At 33.8% G+C, this 21,431-nt stretch overlaps 1 protein-coding gene across 8 annotated transcripts in view; it reads right to left on the bottom strand.

Moving 5' to 3' along the window:
• Positions 1-14,709: 14,709 nt before the first annotated feature.
• The window catches only part of Mef2 (myocyte enhancer factor 2), a 213,747-nt gene continuing 207,025 nt past the window's right edge, over positions 14,710-21,431 (bottom strand). For all 8 annotated transcript variants that reach the window (XM_081748614.1, XM_081748620.1, XM_081748621.1 and 5 more), the window contains one exon: positions 14,710-20,413. In XM_081748614.1, coding sequence (XP_081604740.1) covers positions 20,301-20,413 — 113 coding nt within the window. In that variant the 3' untranslated portion in view covers positions 14,710-20,300. The remainder of the gene's footprint in view (positions 20,414-21,431) is intronic.

Raw genomic sequence — 21,431 nt, 5'->3', positions numbered from 1 at the left:
AGATTTTTGTTGGTTCTTAAAAAGGGAGACAAAACAAGATCACAACAGGTCCGTTTCTTGTTCAAAGTGGTTTCATTAAAACAATAAGAGTTTTAGAATGTATGACACGAACGTTCAGATATCTCCAACAACCTGATTTGAATAAGCAATGCAATGGTACAAATAAATGTAAAATTAAATATTTCTTCTGTTTTGTGACTGCTTTGTAATGTATGCTCTGGTACCTATTTTTCTTAGTTTCTCTTACAAAATGCAAAACTTTGCTCTAATCTAAGTGTAATTTTAAAAATAAATTCAATTTAAAAAATTAAAATATTGCATTGTACTTCATGTTACCCATAAAAGTTCGTATTGATTCATGTACAAAAGTATATTGCAATATTATTTTATATACACTAACCGTTACTGTTTCTCGAGAACTTTGGACGATAGAGCAAATAAATGTAAAATGTATCATTTCTTTTCTTTTGTGACATGCTCTGGTACCTTTTTTTTAATTTTTCTTACAAAATGCACAAATTTGTTCTTATTTAAGTGTAATTTTAAAAATAAATTGAATTAAAACAATTGCAATACTGTATTATACTTCATATTATCCATAAAATTTCCTATTGATTCATGTACAAAGGTATATTGGGATATTATACACTAACCTTTACTGTTTCTAGAAAACTGTGGGTGATAGAGCAAAACTAAGAACAGATCCTGAATCAGGAGGTCAAAATCTATAAAGATCACCTTCTTTCATCGAGGAAGAAAAAAATTGAAATTTGTAACACACTGTAATTTCATACATGTGTGAGATCAATCTTGCTAATAAAATATTTGAGAGGATCTTTTAGGATGATGAAACGAGAGAAATGCCTCGACAATTATTACAATCTGCTTTGTCCCCTTTCTCTGAATTGGAACAACGATTGACTCTTGTGGTAATTCCTCCTTGTTTCAGATGAGGAGAATGATTTTGTGTATCTTGTTCCACAATTTTTCCTTCTAGCTAAGTTAACTCAGCCGGAATTTCGTCTAAACCCGGAAATTCGCGTTTCTTTAATTTCTTTATAGCAGTTTCTATTTCTGTTCGGATAGACTCTGAAACTGATGGTTCTGCTGTGCATTTTCCTTTCCCCACGAACATTAGATTTTGGCTGCGTGTAAAGCAAATAGTCAAATTAATCTTCTCATCTATTCATCAAGAATCAAGAATTGTTCCGTCGTCTCTCTTTAATATACACGCGCGAGGTTGATACCCTTTCTTAAATTCGTTGATGCCCTTGAACATGTCTAGGCATTTTTTCTTTTACTATTATCTTCAAGTTCATCAATTTAAGCTTTCAAAAAATCGCATTTCTCTCTTCTAGACATTTTGAAGTTTCCCGTCTGATATTAACGAAATTTAATGTAGTTATATCGTTCGAATTTTGTAATCAACGCAGTTTCGCCTATTTTCTCCCCTCCATTAGTTTGGTGCATTCCTAGTCGAACCATGATTTGTTCCTACGTATTTCCGCGAGCCCTAATTTTTCTATTGCTGTAATTTTAATGCTATCCCTAATTTGAACTCAAGTATCCTCAACATTAGTGCTCGCAGAACCTCCAGAAACGAGAATTTATTACACTTTAATCTGGTATTCCCCTCTCACCTGGTTGAATATTCTCTTTATTCAACGGTAATCTTTCTCTCTTGTTATCACTGCTACCAAATAATGATCACTGTCACAGTCGGGTCCTCTAAAATGAGAAAACATCAATTATGCTAGACTGTCTTCTTCTAGCTACTAAAACGTGATCAATTTGATTGTGTGTTCTTCCATCTGGCGAGGTCCATGTTTAAGTGGGAATTTTGTACTCTTCACGATAAGGTTTTTGGATGTTCCAAAGTTCACGAAACTAACTCAGTTGTCATTACTCTCCTTATGCAGACTTTCATTCCCTAAAGTCTGTTTGAAAATATCCTCTTGTCTTCGACTTTTAAGAGCAATAAAAGAAAATCTATGATTAACAAATTCAACCCGTTTAATTGCTGATATTAAAAGAATGGAAATTAAAATGCTATTTGTGTGGTCACATACAGAATAAAATTACAAAAGTTTACAATTATTACTGCAAATTAATGCTGTCACCCATTTCGAACATTTCAAAAGTTCATAGTTTCTAATATGTTGACATTTCATTTCCTATCGATAGTATGAAATGTTACAAATAGTTGTACTGTAAATGTCCATAATTGATCACCAAGTGGATTTGTATACAACCAAAGGAAGGCCTAGTTTTGTGAAGTTTTAACAAAAAGTCCAAAATAATCCTCTTAAAAACAGCTCTTATTTGTAAAAGAATATATAATGATCGATTTTCGCTGTTGCAATAGTCTGTAGAAGCAGCTTGATAAAGGAATCAACACAGCATAACAACAAAAGCTGCTTTTCTTATATGAAAAATGGAAGGAAATGTTTGGTGTGTAGCGGCGCCGAATTCTTTCTTCGCCCCGGGCGCCGAAATCTCTAGCTACGGCTCTGGTTGGAACCAATGTTGTATTAAACTTTGTATTGGGAAACAGTGATGAAACTGGTGACGAATCTCGAAACCTGCAAGCAGTCAGACCCATGACCCGGTATGACTTAAGCAAAACCGGGAACGGCTATCAGTAGCAAAGAAATTTTTGTAAGATGAGTAGTCTAACATGATATTGATGTATCCAGTTTAATTTTCCTTTTTATCAGAAGCACTTTATAAGTTAGGTGCTAATGCTAAATTATTATTAAATGAACAATTTTCAGTACTGAAAAGGTGTTAAAGAAAATATTCAACTAAATTTGGGGCAGTTGTGATAAAGGTATGGGAAAAGGTTTTAAAGACTAAAGTTTTAAAATTCAAATAGACCAACGACTCCTCTCATTATTTTAATTAGTGGAATGAGTTTTACAGGAAATTGCTCTAATAATAATAATAATAAACAAAGCGATTCCTTTAGTGTGACGTCGGTGAGAGTAGACAATATTCTTCAAATGGCTTACTAAAAAAAAAAAAGTAATCGCATGGTGACAAATCAGGGAAGTATGAAGGCTATTCAAGGTCTCCAAAACGAGAGACTCTTCATGAAAAACAAAGAAATACGTGTTTCAGCGTTTTCGACACTTCCCTTCTAAGGAGGAAAGGTGTATCGTTTCTCTAATATCCAAATTTCTCTTTCTTTAATTAGAAAATGCCGAGTGTGAAGATTGGCTTAAGTTGGAAATGTGGAATTTGGCATTTAATTAATATACGCTTTTAATTAAAAGTAACGAAATATGTTCCAGCATTTCAAAAAAATCCACTCCTAAGCTGGTTATTTCTATATCCAAATTTCCCTTTCTTTCCTTTATTTTGAAAGTGACGAATGTAAGGCTTCGTTTAACATTGAGGTGTGAGATTTGGTAAATACATTTTTAATTAAACATTTAGAAATATATATTTCAGTGTTTTTAAAAATTCTGCTTCTAAGGATGCAAAGTAGCTCATTTCTATAATATCCGAATTATCTTTTCTTTATTCAGAAAATGACGATCTGAAAATGCTAAATATTGGGATTTGCTTAAATTGAAAGTGTGCTCTGCGATACACAATCTGTTCATTAAAAATACAAGATTCAGCATTTAAAAGAATCCATATTTGAGGGAGAAAAAGAGGACAATTTCTACAATATGCAAATTTCTGGTTTTATATTTATTACACTTCCAGTACACAGAAGGGACACTTTTGTTAGTATTAATAAAATTTAGCGACCATTTATTTTCTTACACAATGATTCCCCTGCCCGAGTAGTTATTTCAGGTTTTGCTTGGGAAGGGAGCCGGCAAAACTCTCCAATGTACATAGTTTCACAGTTTTCATTATTATAATACTATTGATTAAAATGTATATACACCTCAAACTCAGGGGGTGGGCAATTGTCCGTCTGCCCTCCAGCAATGACGCCCGTGTTTGCCCGAATTACTAAAGAATTATTCTCTGTTTCACCTTATAAAGAATATAAAACGGAAATACGTCAGACGCGTCAAACCAGTGTAGCCAGTAGCAAAAAGTGCACTTTTCTGTCAGAAAAGATTAAAAACATGTGCATATAGTCTCGTACAACAAGGTTACGGTTGCCTCTATTCGTGGAACAAGTGGGAAGTGAATGACACAAGTTACTTTATGTAGATATTTATAACAGTATCTTTAATTAAATAACTTAATAGTGTGTGTAATACAATTTTCTGTATGGCCAAACGGCAAAGCTGAAATTCGCCTTTTCTTTTCTTTTTTCTTTTAATAAGCAGATAGCCTTGCAAGTTTAGTTGTTTATAATTTCCTTCAGATTCTACACCCTTCTAACATTCAATTTTCTTACACACTCCTTGATAGAAAAGGAATGCAATTCTATCATCAAATCCAATTCTATCAATCAGTATCATACAGCGCCGTAACTTAATTTTTTTCTGGGGGGGGGGAAATCATTGATACGCGTATTTGGGCCCCCTAGAAAATTTGTTTTTCTAATTCTTGGGTCCCCTCTTTCCATCTTTATCTTACACTTTATGGCCCCCCGGAGCCTGAGGGTACTCCCGCACCGCAAGGTCTGCTGGGCCGTTAGTACGCCCCGGCTCCATTCCATACATGACAATTTAATTAAGGGGACAATATTGACAAACCTCAAAGCTATACAAATAAATATTATTTCTAGGACACCCAATAGTAGACATTTTTTTACTGAAATGAGCCCACGACTTATTTTATTTATCTTTTGTGTGCTGTTTTGTTTATGCTTCATTTATAATTTCATGTTCATATCGTATATCTAGTAAGAAAATTTTGTCTTAAAATGGGCCCCCTTCAAACGACGGGGAGCTTCCCTGGGAGGGCAGTTGCCCCTCCTGCCCCCCATCACAAGTTACGGCCCTGGTATCATATGTTTATTAAAAGTGTTAGGTTTGCTGATTTATTAGTAGAAAAACTAGCCGGTTTAAAACCAAAAATGGTTTTGGTGAATTCGGTTAGTGACAGAATTTAAATGTTTTCCAAGATTGTGGTAAAAGCAAATTAAACTGTAGAGTTGACTCGCGTGGCAGTTTATAAATTGTTCGAGTGTCCAGCGTAGCTAGTACGTTCAGCTAGCACAATAATATAAGTACTTGCAACCCTAACTGTAGCCGATGACAAAAGAAAAAAGCATGACGCAAGTAAGATTGTCAATTTTACTCTCACTTAAATATCAGAGTATCGAAAAACTTTTTAAAATGTAGAAACTTTTACAGCAGATAAACAAAGAAAGTAAGACTGATTGTTAGAATAACAATAGAGGTATGCAAACTCATTCTTTATCAGTTAAACTTCTTACGATAGGGTAAGTTTGGCAACATGAGCTCAGTTGTTACCACGTCGGTGGTCGTCGGAAGCGCTACGCATGACAGTTTTGATCCATTTTGATCTGTGCTAGTTCAGTGAATTTTTGGTGTGTGTATCTTCTGTTTTGTTTTATTTTGTATATTTTTCTTGTTATAGTTACTTCGTGTGTTATCTATTTTATTATTAGTGTTGTTATTAGTTAATTTTGTGTTTAACTGCTATAGTGCTTTTTTTTTTTGAGAGAATGACTGAAAATTCCCCACATTGTTATAAGAAGCAAAGAAAGAAAGGGAAACCTCTTTTTACTGGTGAGAAAACAATGTTATTAAACGTGTATTCATATTTTCGAAACCAGGCAGTGAAGGGGTGTATTGCAACTTTCAGAAGCAATAAGGAAGACCTATGAAGCAACGTTAGTGGGAATCACAACTATATTGAAAGAGCGTCAGGAATTCCATTGCACTAAAGGAAAAGTTTCTACTCCACGCAAGAAAAGACCAAGCGACAATAAAAATACAAGGCTGGAGAAATATGACTCTTTTACCCAAGCAGCAATACGTCGCAAAATTCATAAAATGTAAAGGGACAATGAGCTTCCTTCTTTGCGGAAAATTCATCGTATTATTGCAGAGGACGTCGACCTGCCTACTTTATCATTATCGACGTTGCATCGCCTTCTACTTGGCATGGAATTCAGCTTTATGTCTCGTAAGCGCCGGTCTCTGTTGATTGAGAGAGAGGACATTATCGCATGGATGCATCGATATTTGAAGAATATTAAGCAACGGAGGCAAGAAGGTAAGTGCATTGTTTATACTGACGAAACCTGGGTCAACGCTGGTCACACAAAGTCAAAGGCATGGCATGATACTACTATCAAAACAGCTAACCAAGCTTGGAGAGAAGGTTTGTCCTCAGGCGTCAAGGCACCTTCTGGAAAGGGGGAGGGTAATAGTTATTCATGCAATGACTGAGAGTGAGTTAATTCCTGTAGCTGACCTAGTGTTTCGCGGCACAAAAACAGGTGATTATCACGGAGAATTAGATTCAGCAAAATATGAACAATATTTCCAAGAAAAACTCCTTCCGAATGTACCACCAAATTCCGTGATTGTAATCGACAATGCTCCCACACACTCAGCAAAGGACGAAAAAATCCCAACGAAATCATGTAATAAAAAAGAAATTGTGGAGTGGTTAAAAACTAAAGGTGTTGAATGTGATTCAAACTGGAACAAATTTGAAGTAATAGAAATGTTAAATAAAGCTGCTTCTAATATAGAAGTCTCCTATAGAATAGACCGTATTGCAAAGGAAGCCGGACATGAAGTACTTCGTCTGCCCCCTTATCATTGTGAACTCTCTCCTATTGAACTTGTGTGGAGTAAAGTTAAGGGCCATGTTGCTTCAGAAAATAAAACATTTAAATTGTCTGACGTTCAGATTTTGCTCGAGGAAGGGATAAAAAAAAAAATTAGTTCAGAAGACTGTAAAAACCATTTTGAACACATTTAAAAAAATGAGAAAGAAATGTGGGATGCAGATGGACTGATCGAAATTGTACATGACAGACTCATTATAGATTTAAATAGTGATTCAGAAAGTGAAAGTGACGAAGCAGCCAACAGTTTCAATGAAGATCAGGACATGGACCTGGATGAAGACGATTTGGGTTTCTTGCCTCCGAGAGTAAATTACGTATGGTAAGTACTTACACTTCTTCTTCTTTTATTATTATTAATTATTATTATTATTATTATTATTATTATTATTGAGTCGCTTACCGCTGCGTTGTTTGGTTTATGTTCTTGTTTTTTTCTCTCTCTCTCCCTCAAATCGGCCTCCTCATACTCATTATAAGTGGCAACGTCGCGCTCGTTGACCGTCATTTCCGTTTTATATTCTTCATAAGGTGAAACAGAGAATAGTTTCTAGGATGAATGTCTTTCCATATACTACTAAACTATATTACATAACTGTAATACATGCATTAATCAATTTCTTTCATTTATACAGAAATGCTCTTTGTCAGTAAAATGCAATTCTTTATTATTTTTTCCAAGGCGCAAACAGGATTCGAACCATGTTAAAAATAACATTGAAACTTGAACCTATATGTTATCCACTAAACCAAGAGCGGGTGTCTATTAGCTTTTTACGTTTGTTTCTGTTACTAGTCTGTTGAGGTGTACTTTGTATAAGTTAGTAGACAGTAGTATTTCGTATACGTAGTATGCTTTTTTAAAAACTTTTTCTCTCATATTTTATGATTGTTTCCTACATGCCACTTGAATATTTGCTTGGCGGCAATGGCCTGTGTTCTAGTTCTATTAGAGAATACACACATTGCTTTGTAATAGAATGGAGGGACAATAGATTTCCCTTGTAGGAAGGTGAGGGACGTTGTAAGGATGAAGGTTCAATTTTTTGGACTTAGTCTTGGAAAGGCCCACTTTTTGTGACCAGAAGTATACACCGAAAAATTGAGTTTAGCACAAAAGTAGTACAATCTACGATAGGGAAGTATTTTTAAAATCAAAAAATTGTTTAGTAGCTTTACTTGTTATAATCTTTTTAAGTTAATTCATTACGAAAATACATGAAACAAAATTTTCGGATTGTATTAAAGTAATGAAAATAGGCCAAGGATTTTATAAAATAGAGGATCTGCCCTTATGTACCTTCATCCTATTAACTGAATGAAGCCAAAAAGCAACTGAGCATCAGCACGTCTGATTGGCTACTCTCATTTTCGCCATGAATGTTGGCTCAAAACATTGCGATCTTCTTGGATGGAGCGGGCGGAGTGGGAGTGGCGAAACTATAACGTATGGCTTCATGATTTTGTTGTATAGGCAGATCGTCTATTTTATAAAGTTCTTGATATAGACCGTAGGTATTCATTTCTTGCCTCGAAAGTCAACTTCTTATTACGCATAGATTGTTAATGGAATAAAAGATAGAACAGAAATGCTATAGAAGGTGCACTGGCCAATAGGTTGTATTGTGACACGAATTGGTGATATCCTCTTGTGCAATCAAGATCAACCTCGCAACGTAATTTTGTATGTACTAGTTGCTTCCCCCAAGCCTTTAATTAGTCTCAAAATTACCTAGACTCTAGCGACATCTCTTGAAGTCAGACAGGAAGCAGCGTAGCTAGCGACAACTACTAGCCTGACTGAACTATTAGGAATTAGTGTGATTGATAGAGTGAAGCATTTGCCTTCAAGAAGATCTAAATAATTTCGTCTAAATGTTTATGCAAACCGTAACTCTTAGATGTTTAGAAGTTTGCATATTAGCTTTACTCACAGACGGATTTGTTTTGCTTTATAAACAGGATACTGTTCAATGTGTTTGTGATTTAGTCAACTATGTCAACTTAGAGAGTACAGAACAATGGTACATTAAATATGTGATTCCTGGTGATTAAATATCTATTGTGTTGTTCAACACAGCAACCATCATTAGGCTTAACGATAGCTACTTACGCCTAAATGGTATGTATTGGTACTGACACATACGTGGCAATTAGATTATCATTCATCATCCATAATAACGATGAAGATAATTTCGTTTATTTTAACTATTAATATAGGCCAATAATATGGATAGTGTCGTATTTATCATTAATATGTGATTTATTCCGCCCTGCTTAAATACTTTCTTCTCTCAAGATTACAGAGTTTATTTACAAGGTACGAGCAGCAAACTACGCTTCTTTGTGATTGTGCATATAGTAAACAAGTTGTAATATTACTTTCTAACGTAAAATTCCTTTCAAAGGACACTGTGAAAATATAGGGTTAACTTACAAGTCAAGGGTCCAAATGCATGAATCGAGTTGCGGGATGAGACATAATGCGCCTGATAGAGGATATGAAAATATGTTCATGTGCAAAGTTATACCGGCTGAGCGCCATAAGAAACAAAGGGGGAAGAGGTAAAAATTGGTGGGAGTAGAGCTATGCTATGTTATTGAAATACATCAAGTAAACTGTTGAATTGTGAAAATAGTGAAAGATATACAATGCAAACGGTGCTAGTTTCACATATTGGCAAAAGAATCTCCGCCGCCATCTCGAAATCCGCCATTTTGAAATTGTGATATTTTTTGAAATGGAAAGGAGCCACGTGATATATCAATTAGGGCCAGCATGTTCTCAAAGAGTCAATTATGATTTTGGTGGTCGTTATCTGTACTTATTTGGAAGATTTAGGGTCATCTATAGTTATTTACGAAAATCTAAGAGACTGATATTCATATATTGAAAGTTTGGATTATCACTAAAACACATGTAAGTTAAACATATCCACAAGGCAAGAAAACTAACATTGAAATTTGATATCCAAGTTGTATATTATTACATTATTATTATTAAATATCACTGTTAGTTTCCTTGGCTTGTGTAATTTTAACTTGCATGAGTTTAAATAACTATGAAAATGATCGTAAATCTTCCAAATAAGTACAGATAACGACCACTAAACTTCATAATTGACTTTTTGAGAACATGCTGGCCCTAATTGATATATCACATGGCTGCTTTCCATTTCAAAACAAACACAAATTTCAAAATGGCGGCGGAGGTTCGTGGTCTACCCTGCCCTTTCTTCGTTTGCCAATATGTGAAACTACCACAGTTTACATTGTCTATCTTTCACTATTTTCACGACTCAATAGTTTACTTGATGTATTTCAATAACATAGCATAGCCCTACTCCCACCAACTTTGACCCTCTCCCCCTCTGTTTCTTATGGCGCTTAGCCGCTACAACTTTGCACATAAACATATCTTAACATCCTCTATCAGGCGCACTATGTCTCATTTCGCAACTCGATTCATCCATTTGGACCCTTTACTTGTTAGTCACAGTTTTTTTATGTAGAGTTCAACGTCACGCGTGTATGCACCAAGGCTAATGGATACGATGATGATGATATGAATGAAATGGTAGTGAAGAAACTAGGACAAAATGGTAAACACCGAGAAAACCTACATACTGCAGTTCCATTGCTGAATACTCTAAAATTGAGCCACCACAGCTACCAATGAGGTCGTTGTCATGGAAACAAGATATCACAAGCAGGATTCCCACTGTGTTTTTCCAAAAAAATTCAAGGATATTTCCAGGACGTTTCTAGGACAAATCATCGATTTTCCAGGACTTCGACCCAGGAAGGTAAAACAGGATTGCAACGTAGGATCAAAATTCACAACAGTGACATGAAAAATACAGTAGCTTATGCAGTAAATATAAGTACAGTATTCATAAATACAGTAAGTACAGTATTCACTCAATAATTAAATACAGAAAGCGGAGCATAACGTGTTTTTTTTTTCTTTCTTTCTTTCTTTTTTGCTTCCCAACTCCCATTATACGGTAGCTATCCGATCCACCCACATCCAACACATGTATTTTTATCCTTTCTACATGATATTTTAATTGTGCATCGAACAAGTTTACAAACAACAAAAACCTATTTTTCGTACATGGCATTTTCATGTCGTGACAGTGTGATAGATATATTAGGGGTAAAAAAAGGAATTATAAGTTTTTCGGCTGAGTATGGAATCGTGTGATATCCTCATCTATAGACATCTCTTTCTTCTTTAGCGAAACTGCTCTACGGATAGCATTTGACTGTCAATAAAGTAAACCAAGACTTCTGCTCTGCTTTATGTACAAGCTGGTTTGCTTCAGTCTCCAAAGCTTCACTTGATTCCATCAATTTCCTTTTCTTTCTCTGCAGTTGCTGTACATTTTCACTTATCTCTTTTCTCTTGCTCTGCACTTGACTTTCTCTTTCAACAGTTCTTATTTTCTCCAACTCTGCCATATAGCGCTGATTTGTATGGAAGGCATGATGCAACATTTCTTTCGTGATGTTGATTGAAGTAAGGTCTTTATGGGAAAGTTATCATACACCAATCTCAAACCGACCAATGATTTCTCCTTCATATTTTCAACAAGCAGATCTTTATTTATGCTACGCCTTGTTCGACAGCAGCCTGTTCATGAGACAAAACTAGAAGCTTCTTTATGATTAACAAATCTTTAAATTCTTCCGAACCACCCAAGTTTTGTGTAAAAACAATTCAGCCTCTCAGGGTCCAACTTATACCCAACAAGTGCATCTTTAAACTGCTAAGTAAATTTTCCATAAACAGCTGATCACATTCTTTGAGTGTAACCCATTTCTTCTCCAATTGTGACTGAAGGACACTACGAAATTTATGGATGACACTATCTGGATCTAGGCATGTAAGGTCTCTCACAAGTCTATATTTCAGGAATCTTCTGTATGACGTGCAGCAGCAATTTGCACAGGAATGTCTCGCATTCAACTCTAATCTGGAGTTTTTTCCCTTTCAGTAACGTTCCTCTTTGCATGCACTACGGAGACTGTGAAGTTGCAAATTCCAAGTCCACATTTGATGCACTCAACATGTTGCTTTTTGATGGGATGAATTGTGATAGTTTAGCAGCAGAAGACAATGCCCCAAGAACAGATTTCTGGATGATTGTGCGTGCCACTTTCATTCCAACTTCACACAAATCTTTAGCTATGAATGAAAAATCTGACATTCAGTAAGCGCTTGTACACAATTGCCTTCAAATTGTGTTGTGTGAAAGTGCATATCTGCTACTAAATATAGTTTTACAATATCGACTTTGGTAAACACTTTATGTAAAAAGTAGAAGAAAACAGTCCTTTTGTTGTGCAGCTGCTATATCTGATATTAAGAGTGCCATTTTAGTATGTTGCTTTTTGTGCCCACGAGAAGACTAATTTATAAAATTGTCTTTTGCTTAATTGTTATCCAACTCTCAAATAGAAAGATACACTTCTATACTTCGGAAACTGTGTTCCTTTCCATTGAAATGAATGTCGGCAAATACGATAAAAAGAAAAAGCAGTTAGGAAACAAGAAGGATTTTTCACTGAAAACCGTATTTACAAGTTCTCTATAGTTTCTGTCTGCATATGCTGAAACTTTTGCAGTCTTACTTCACTCTCGATCATCTTCTGAAGTGACGTTTGTATAGGCAGATCACTAAAACATTTTTCTTTTGAATATATAAAACTCTCTTTTAAAGATGAATAAAGTTCTCTATTAGTGAGGTCCATTTTTCATCCAAACCTTGATCTAAATGACTATCTTGGTTGAGTATGTTAGTAATTCGTCTCATGTGATTCACTAATAGCTTCGTGAACAGATATACTACTTTCCAAGAGACAACTTCTTTAAATTAAACTAAAAAATATTTAGAACGTTATGGATAATTAGCAAGACTATCTGTTTAATGATTGAAACGATTACTACAAAATTATGATTGAAAACAACCCTCTCCGAAAACAGAAAAAAATAGTATTCCTACGATATTGAAGTGTGTATTGAAAGCGAAAAACTAGAACTAGGTGCAAAGATGAGTGAAGATTGATGATTTTGAATCAGTTTAGTACGCTTTACCGACCTAAAGAAAATCAATAATAGTTCGAAATTACATTGGTAATACAGTAACAAGTTAGATACATCTTCTGATATGGAAACTTTATTCTATACATGATAATGCAATTGTTTCCTAATAGATCATTCCTACCATTATCATAATGTTTATTACGACTCTTAATGAATTTATTACATATTATGATGCAAATACATAGAGGACGAATTTCCAAAAATAGCTTTTAGGAGCTAAGGATATTCTTTCCTTAACACTGATCTGCATATCAAAATTTGGTGCCGCTTTCACACAAAATTACAATTGAATTATGAAAAATGTTAACGGCCTTTGTACTCGTATACAAAGTCATAAGGAACCTACATCAATTTCGCAGCAACCGAATGAAACGCAACGAATACTTCTAACGTTTCAGGATCGAAAATTGAATTCAAATTATTATATTCAAGAAAAAAATACGATAAGTCAAGCAGTTTGAAATACGTACTATCACGTCATCTGAAAAGTATTGATACATTTGCGCATGTGGTAGTGTTAGTATCCCAAATCTCAGGGTATGAGTCGAAGCAAATCAGGCCTAACGCTATTTGAATTAACGGTTGGAGCTTGTAGATTTAAAAAATAAAATAAAATAAATAAATAAATAAATAAAATAATAAAAAAATGCAATTCTTATAACCAGACGGAATGTATTGCGTCGTGAAAATCAGGAAACTTGCCACAAAACTACGATACTTTTACAATTTTATTTCCATAACGGTACAAATACTGTGAAGGCCCGTGAAGAAATTTCTGGTTTATGGGCAAGGTACGTTTTCACAAGCAATGGCTGAAAGATGATTTAGTCGCTTTATTCTGGAAATTTCGAGGTTTAAATTGCTCCTCGCAGTAAGCAACCAGTCACAGAAAAAGTTCATAACTTTCTGGCAAAAGTCGAGCAAAAGCGGCATGTAAGCAGTCATGATATTGCCAATGACCTTTATCATTAAACAATATTAAAGCATTTGGAGAAAGGTAGCTACAAAAAGAAACACCAAGTTTGGGTGCCACATGATCTGACGCAAAATCATTTAATCTATCGAATTTGCATTTGCGAATCTCTACTGAAACGTAAGGAACTCCAGCAAATTCTGAGCCGATTGATCACGAGTGATGAAATGTGCATCTACGATAACAATGCGCGAAAAAGATCGTGTTCAAAAACAGGAGCAACTCCATAGTTTATGGCAAAGCCCACACTGTTGCCAACGAAGGTTGTGTTGTGCGTTTCGTGGGACTAAAATGCAGTGTGCATCACGAGCTGTTGCTGCCGGGCAGAACGATAGACTCAGACCTGTACTGTGAACAAGTAGCGTGAGCGCACCTAGTCAAAATAAATGACCTGAATTGGTCAACAGAAAGGGTGTCGTATAATAAGCTAACAAAGTCAGACCGCAAGCATTTTGAACGACTCAAAAATAGCGAGAACTGGCTGGAAGGTTTTGATGCATCCATTTTAGAACTAGGTCATGCCACAGTCAGACTATCACTTGTTTCGGTCTCTGCAGAATTCATTGAATGATGTTAAGTTCCAAAAAAGGCATGTGAAAGCTTTGTTTTTCTTTCTTTAAAAAAAAAGTTCTAAATCGACAGGATTACGATGTTGCTGGAAAAATTGCCAAGGTCGTTGAATAAATGTTGTATATGTAGTTTCATCGTGTTATTTTAATATAACAATAAAAGTATTCTCGATTTTAACCACCAAAGGATCAATACTTTTTAGATAACCTGATATAAAGTAAAATAGTTTGGACAGTCTGACTACGCAATCCACACGAATTACTGCTACCGAAGGATTTTGGATTATTTTATGGAAAGCAAATAATAAGACGACAGATTTGGTCTCATTTTTTACCTTTATTAACAGGCCAGCCAGCACACTGGACTCTTTTTTTTTCTTCTCTCAAACAATATTTCTTTTTATTTATATATTTATATTTAAAATTTTCCTACACAATGCCTCACATGAAACAACAGAAAATTGGTTCAGTTTCCAACTACTCTAAACAAATTGGGGCCTTGCAAAGGCGAAACACCAACCCAAGGAAGGAAAAAAGAATAAATAGTTGTCGAACACATTAAAATATTGAACGAAAAAAATCAAGCAGCTACTTTTACCCCCAACAGTCCAGGATGAATGTTATCTGGTAATGGCCACTAGTTAAACACACATTTGTTAACATACTTTCTCACATACATGCACAACAAACACTGTTTTGTACAAAACATACAATCTAATAGTATATCATTCACAAGCATCCACGTAACAAGTCTCACTTATTTAACTCTGCAGGAAGAAAAACAGTAAAGCTATATATTATAACACGATAGTTTCTGTTCATTTTAATAATTACTATATATATATATATATATGCAAGGTACAAGACTGAAAAAATAGCGTCAACTGTTATAAAGTAACCAATTTATTAATGAATCATTCATTTTAGAGTGATATATATATATCTATACCATCCATCAATGACATTTAAGGCAAGAGTTAAGGATTCTAAAATTGTGCTGTTATTTATTACTCTTTTCTGTGTGTTAAAAAGAGGAATTCACTAAGTGCGTCATTACTGAGAACAGCAGATCAACAGTTTGGTTTAAACAATTGCTAGTTAGTTACCAATTTTCAATTGAAGCTTGAGCTATCTACTTTATTTAGTTACGTCGAGTTTCCCTAAAAATTTGTACTTCCTTCTGTAAAATGTCAACTAAAAAAAGCACTTAATTTTTGTGTTGGTGTGTAGCTTTATTGAATATTTCGCTCGCCAATTTCATTGTGTCTACAACAAATTGTTAACGTTTTAATGCTATGTGCCAAATTACTACATTCTTTAAAGATTGAAAACATTTAGTAATAACAGTTACTGTTTTCTCCATTTTTAAATATACTGAACATGTTTTTAAATACCAAGCATTCTTCCTTCCCATCCAGTTTCGGGTTTGTAAGCCATTTCATATGAATCTATGTAGAACCCATTTTACCTTTTTTTTTTTTTTTTGGTTCCAACGAACTCCATGATTAAATGGTGTTATCACAGTTCAGACATCCCTGAATGGAGCTCTTACACATATACACTTTTTTAAAAATTATTTGATGGATGGAAAACTTGCACTTTGGCACTTCAGAAAAATATATAATTTTCATTCATTGACGAACATTTATCTATAACTGTGATGTTTGTAAAGTGTATACATTTTTTTTCATAATAATTTCTTTACACTATTTGACTCAGTTACTCCATATGATAAACTATTAAACCTATTTCAAGTAGGGCTGGTGATTCGATTTATACGAAGACGACTAATTGACTCTTCTTAGGATATGCCCATAGTTTTTATTTGTGTAATAGAACCAACTAAATGACATATAATTCTATATTTTCGAATCATTCATTTCCCCTATTATCTTGCTTGAAGTCTTTTTTCATGCAATAAATTCTGAAGCATTTACTTTAAATACAGCCCCAAGTACTTAGGAACCGAACTTTACAGTATTTTGTTCGCAAATTTAGTTCTGTTAAATACATAATACATAATAAATCAAATACATAACGAAATATTGTACTAAAAAATTTAAAAGTAAGTAATGTTAAAAATTAGTATTTCGCTTTTAAGTCACATGAGCAGTCGTTCTTTTCTATTAAACTACTGATATTGAATTATAGTTTGATTTGATTTCAATGTTATTTAACCTCAGTAGATACATTATACAGGTGTAAGTGTAATAAAGAATACGTACTCAAGTATAGTTAATGATAGGTGCAAAAAATTGTATATATGAGATATAGTATATAGATATTGAGCTTGTATGAGAAAATTCAAGTGCATAACATTTCACCAATTTGCACTATTAAAATTAATTCTGGAGAGGGCTAAAAATGTAAAATGCATTCTGGTTTCAAGTGTAACTACAAAATATGATATTATGCAAAATAATGTTCTAAGAAGAAACACTTGAGTATAGTGTTTTAGAATTTTTCAAACAAAATGTTATTAACTAACAATCCTTTCAGAACAAGAAAGGATCCGTTATAACAACGTTGAAAGGAACATTTGAAAATTAAAATTACAAAATTTAAATTTAAAATAACTGCGAAAACTGAGTACGTCGCCCCAAAACACACGTAACTGCACGTGTTAAAATAGTAGTTCACAATCATGCATAAAATTAACATAATTAGTGAAAGTATATTAACATTAGTAATCTTCATAATCAAGGTCTTGAATAACATTAAAAAAAGAAAAAAGGAAGAAAGAAATTGGATTTAAAAGTACAGGAGTGAGTAACTCATTACGAAATGGTTTATTAACAAGTAAATTAACTACTGTCATATGAAAGTGAAATAATATTAGCTTAATTTTAGAGAATGAAGTAAAATGCCTTTTTCTTTCTGATCTGTACATTAGTCTACATACAAGATATTGTTTTGACTTCTACAAATATTTTTATCAGTGTTACATATATATATATGTATCTCTTATTATACCACAGACGAGAATATTGAACTATATAATGCCATTTTTTTTTAATAATCAATCTAGAGATATTAATGTAACAGTATATTAAAATCAAATTATCTTCGTATTTGATATTTTTATTCTATGTCATAAAGAATTACTGGTTATAGATTTGAGCGTTTGTGTTAAAAAAAAAAAAAAAAAAGTATTTTTCATTAAATATATGAACTGATGATCTATAAAGATCGCTGTAGGAAAATATATCTATCAGACAATTTCAGACCTTTCAAAAAATTTAGCTTATTATTAACAATATGTGTGATTTGCTGCTTTTGACAGTGTCTTTTATTTCGCTTGGTTTTAAAATCCTCTGCATCTTTTCTTTCCAAAAATGAGTAGCGTCATAATGCAAAATTTAAACTTGTAAGACACATTTTCTTACTTTTTAAATGTAAAATATAAATTTGGAGTAAAGTATGAGGCACTCGTATTAAGGCAATTGAAATGGAAGATATTCTGCTGTGTAATTCATCATCAGAAATGTAGTACCTTTATATATATATATACAAATTACAAAATTAAGTATTCATGTTACTGTTTATCTTACATAAAAATTAGTTCATGAATTTTATATATAGCCTTCCATTACTGGAAGAAATTGGTACAATCTGAATGGTACACCAAGGGGAAAATATTTACCATATCTTCAATGAAGATATGATTTTTTGACACACTTTTTTTCGTACAGTACAGATTTTGGTGGAACAAGGTATAAATTCATTGAAAGTGAGTGTACAGTACCGTTCCTATCCAGCTCTACCTGAAATTCGGTTCTTGAATATATATATATATGTATATTTATATATTAGAAAAAGCACCAAAATAGAGGAAAACTGAGTCCATCAAACAATACAACAATACTGTAAATAACTGTAGTCCATTATTTTCTTTCTTACAGAAAAATATACACAATGATAATTACGAACGTACTTCTTTAACATAACATCGCCAGCCTGTTAGATAACATGTACTTTGTTATACAAACCATAAAATCAGTGAACATTATGTAACATTTGTAATACCGACTCCAGATTATAATAATGCCCACAGAACATAAAACTTCTGAGTAAGTACAGGTATTTACATATGAATAACAATCCTTCATCTTTAACAGACGTATTTCTCTCTTTAAACTGCAAGTTTTCATCTTTCATATAATATATATATATATCATTTGTCAAATACAATTTGAAAAAGTCAACATTCAGTATACCACTCCCCCCATATACACAAACCGCTCCATTTTATCCATGCCTCGTTCTTCATCACTTTATTTTTCATTCTTTCTTGATAAGAAGGAAACTTATGAAGGCAAGAAATTTTAGCTACAACAAGCAATAGGAACAAGAATGGGCATGATGCAGCTACAACAAGCTACTGAAGGGAACAGAGTGAATAAGGGGAATGTACTTCTCTTGTTATCAAAATATATAATTTTTTCCAACTCTAAAAAGTGATCAGGCAGCACTGCACACAACAAAGAAGTACAAAAATTGTGTCAAATCTCTCTCTTAAAAAGTAATTTAATAGAATTTTCATTATTTTAGCGTTCAATTTTCTAAACTATGACTTTCTATGTACAAAGAAGGAAAAAAAAAAAACTGACTGGATGATCACAATAGCTAAGTCAGGTGCACTCAAACACACGCCCACTCACACACACACATTGGTTCTTTCCCCGCGGAGATCGGAAATGAACAAGTGACAATGTTAAATTTTATTTATATGACTTTGGATAACGGGATGCGGGAAAGGTTGAAACTTTTTTTTCCTCATTTTTTTTCAGTGGCATGGGACCAAAAAAAAAACGGGTTTTTTTCTCACATTAAACCATGATTATATGTACTTAATTTACAACTGCAACAGAAGCTACACAACAGAAGAAGGTTAAGTACACAATTCCAAAGTTAAAATATTATGCATAATACAAATGGTATGTAGGACTTTTTGTCAATGTACTTAAAACTTTCCCAGCCAAAAAACTGGGATACCAATATACCTTTGGTCTGAAATGATTCCACTCAGTATAAACGGGAAAAACAATATTTTCATTTTACATTTTTAAAAAAATCATCTTTATTATTGGAGTTCCCTTCCATTTTTCTACTGAACTTTATTAAAAATGACTTGCGACGAAACCAACAAAAAAGACAAACTTTCGTATTTGATTCTTCTGAAATGTACACTCAAAAAATATCCCTACTACAATGCAAATAAATTGTCACATTGGCTTTTTTTTAAAAAAAAACTTCTGCTGTACTTTATTATTATTATTATTATTTTTTTCGTCACGAGCACTTCCCATGATCTTCAAATATCACCTTCGACACGATAAAACAATGTTTGTGAGTAACAGCTCTGCTGCCTGATGTAAAGCATTATTATTTCTTTATTTTTTTCCTTGCTTGAGATTTCACTGTTCTCATTTTGAGATTTGATTGTCTATTGCCAAGAAATGTAATAATGAAAATCTCTCACTACACTTCACAGCACACTTTCCACTACCGAAGTTATTGATTTTTTGATCTTGTGTTTTACTTTACAAGAGTTCAGTTGTGGATTGTCATTTTCACCCAAGAACAAGAGGACAATCTAATTGGAGGCACTATATGTAACCCTTGAAAAGAGTGATACTAAACGTGTACCACGTTTTTTGTAACACTTTATACACACATACACACATACATACATTCATGCACACATACATACATACATACATAACACGAACGTATGTAACCGTGTTTCTGGTTCTTTCTTTTTTTTCGGATCATCATGGCTAATAAAAAAAATTATCAGTCTATATTTACTATACAGTGGGTGTGGAAGTGCCTGTCTTCTTTATGGCTTCTACTCCGCTTTTACGTCGTACACCGTAATTACATAGAGTACTGTCTTGTTTCCCACTACGACGCCCAACCTTCAGTTAACCTTGATCTTTTTTGGAGAGGCCCACTTTCATAGTCACTACTATGTCGAGGATCTCCCGGTGACGCGTGATTTGTAGGAGTTACTGAACCTGTAAACAAAAACACACGCAGATTAAGTATCTGTCAACTACGGAATATGAACATAATAATATTATATATATATATATATATATATATATATATATATATATATATATATATATATATATATATAGTACATAGAAGAACAGAAAGGATTACTCTAGCTAAAGGAGAAAACTGTTGTAACATTTCCGGATGGAAACTCAGGACTTACATTCAGAAGTGGCAATCCCAAGAAGTGAGACTACATCCACCGTCAGTCAACACATGAGGCACAGGCGTCAATGGATATATGAATTTAAGGTTAGGAAGGGGAATCACTAATTACACGGAAAGGGAAATTACATGGACAAACATCAAATTTGATGGCCGATAACTCGTTACCGAAAGCCTGCACATCACAAATATTTCACAAACTTGTATAGGAGCTGAACGATCTACTACCATGCCAAGTTTGATTCAGATCGGATGAGTTCGACTGAGTTCGTATGTCTTTGATTTTCACGAAAAACTAATCAAGAACGAAAATGAAACTGATACATGTTCGCAATCATAGGCATAGCAAAAGCACATTCGCGTCCACAATTTTTTTGAAGCTGATATCATGTTATCCACCACGGTTATTTGTAAGAAATTAAAAACTGAAAAACCGGGGGCAAAAGTTCACGACAAAGAACAACACCATACTTTAACGCATCCAATGAAGGTACTGTCATGTATTTGATAAGACATGCGCTGGAAAAATGTTCATTATTAGCTGATACCAACGTCAAACGGACAATGAGAGTGTGTACTATTCGAAGCTAGTGGGTTGTCGATATACTCCGGCGAAGATATCCCAATCAACACAAGAGGAATTCTTTATCTTCAGACAATATTCACCTTCAAACGATGCGAATAATCCTGGGGAAGATTACAAATTTTTGCTAAAAACTGTCACTCAATCATCTGTAACCTGTATTAAGTGGAAAACTGTCTAATTGCAAATAATATATAGGACCATGGGATTCCGTTAGACTACACTAC

Source organism: Thermobia domestica, chromosome 2 (assembly GCF_964235325.1).
Source record: "Thermobia domestica chromosome 2, izTheDome1.hap1.1, whole genome shotgun sequence".
Classification (NCBI taxonomy): Eukaryota; Metazoa; Arthropoda; class Insecta; order Zygentoma; family Lepismatidae; genus Thermobia; species Thermobia domestica.
This window is presented reverse-complemented; position numbering and strand designations above follow the sequence as displayed.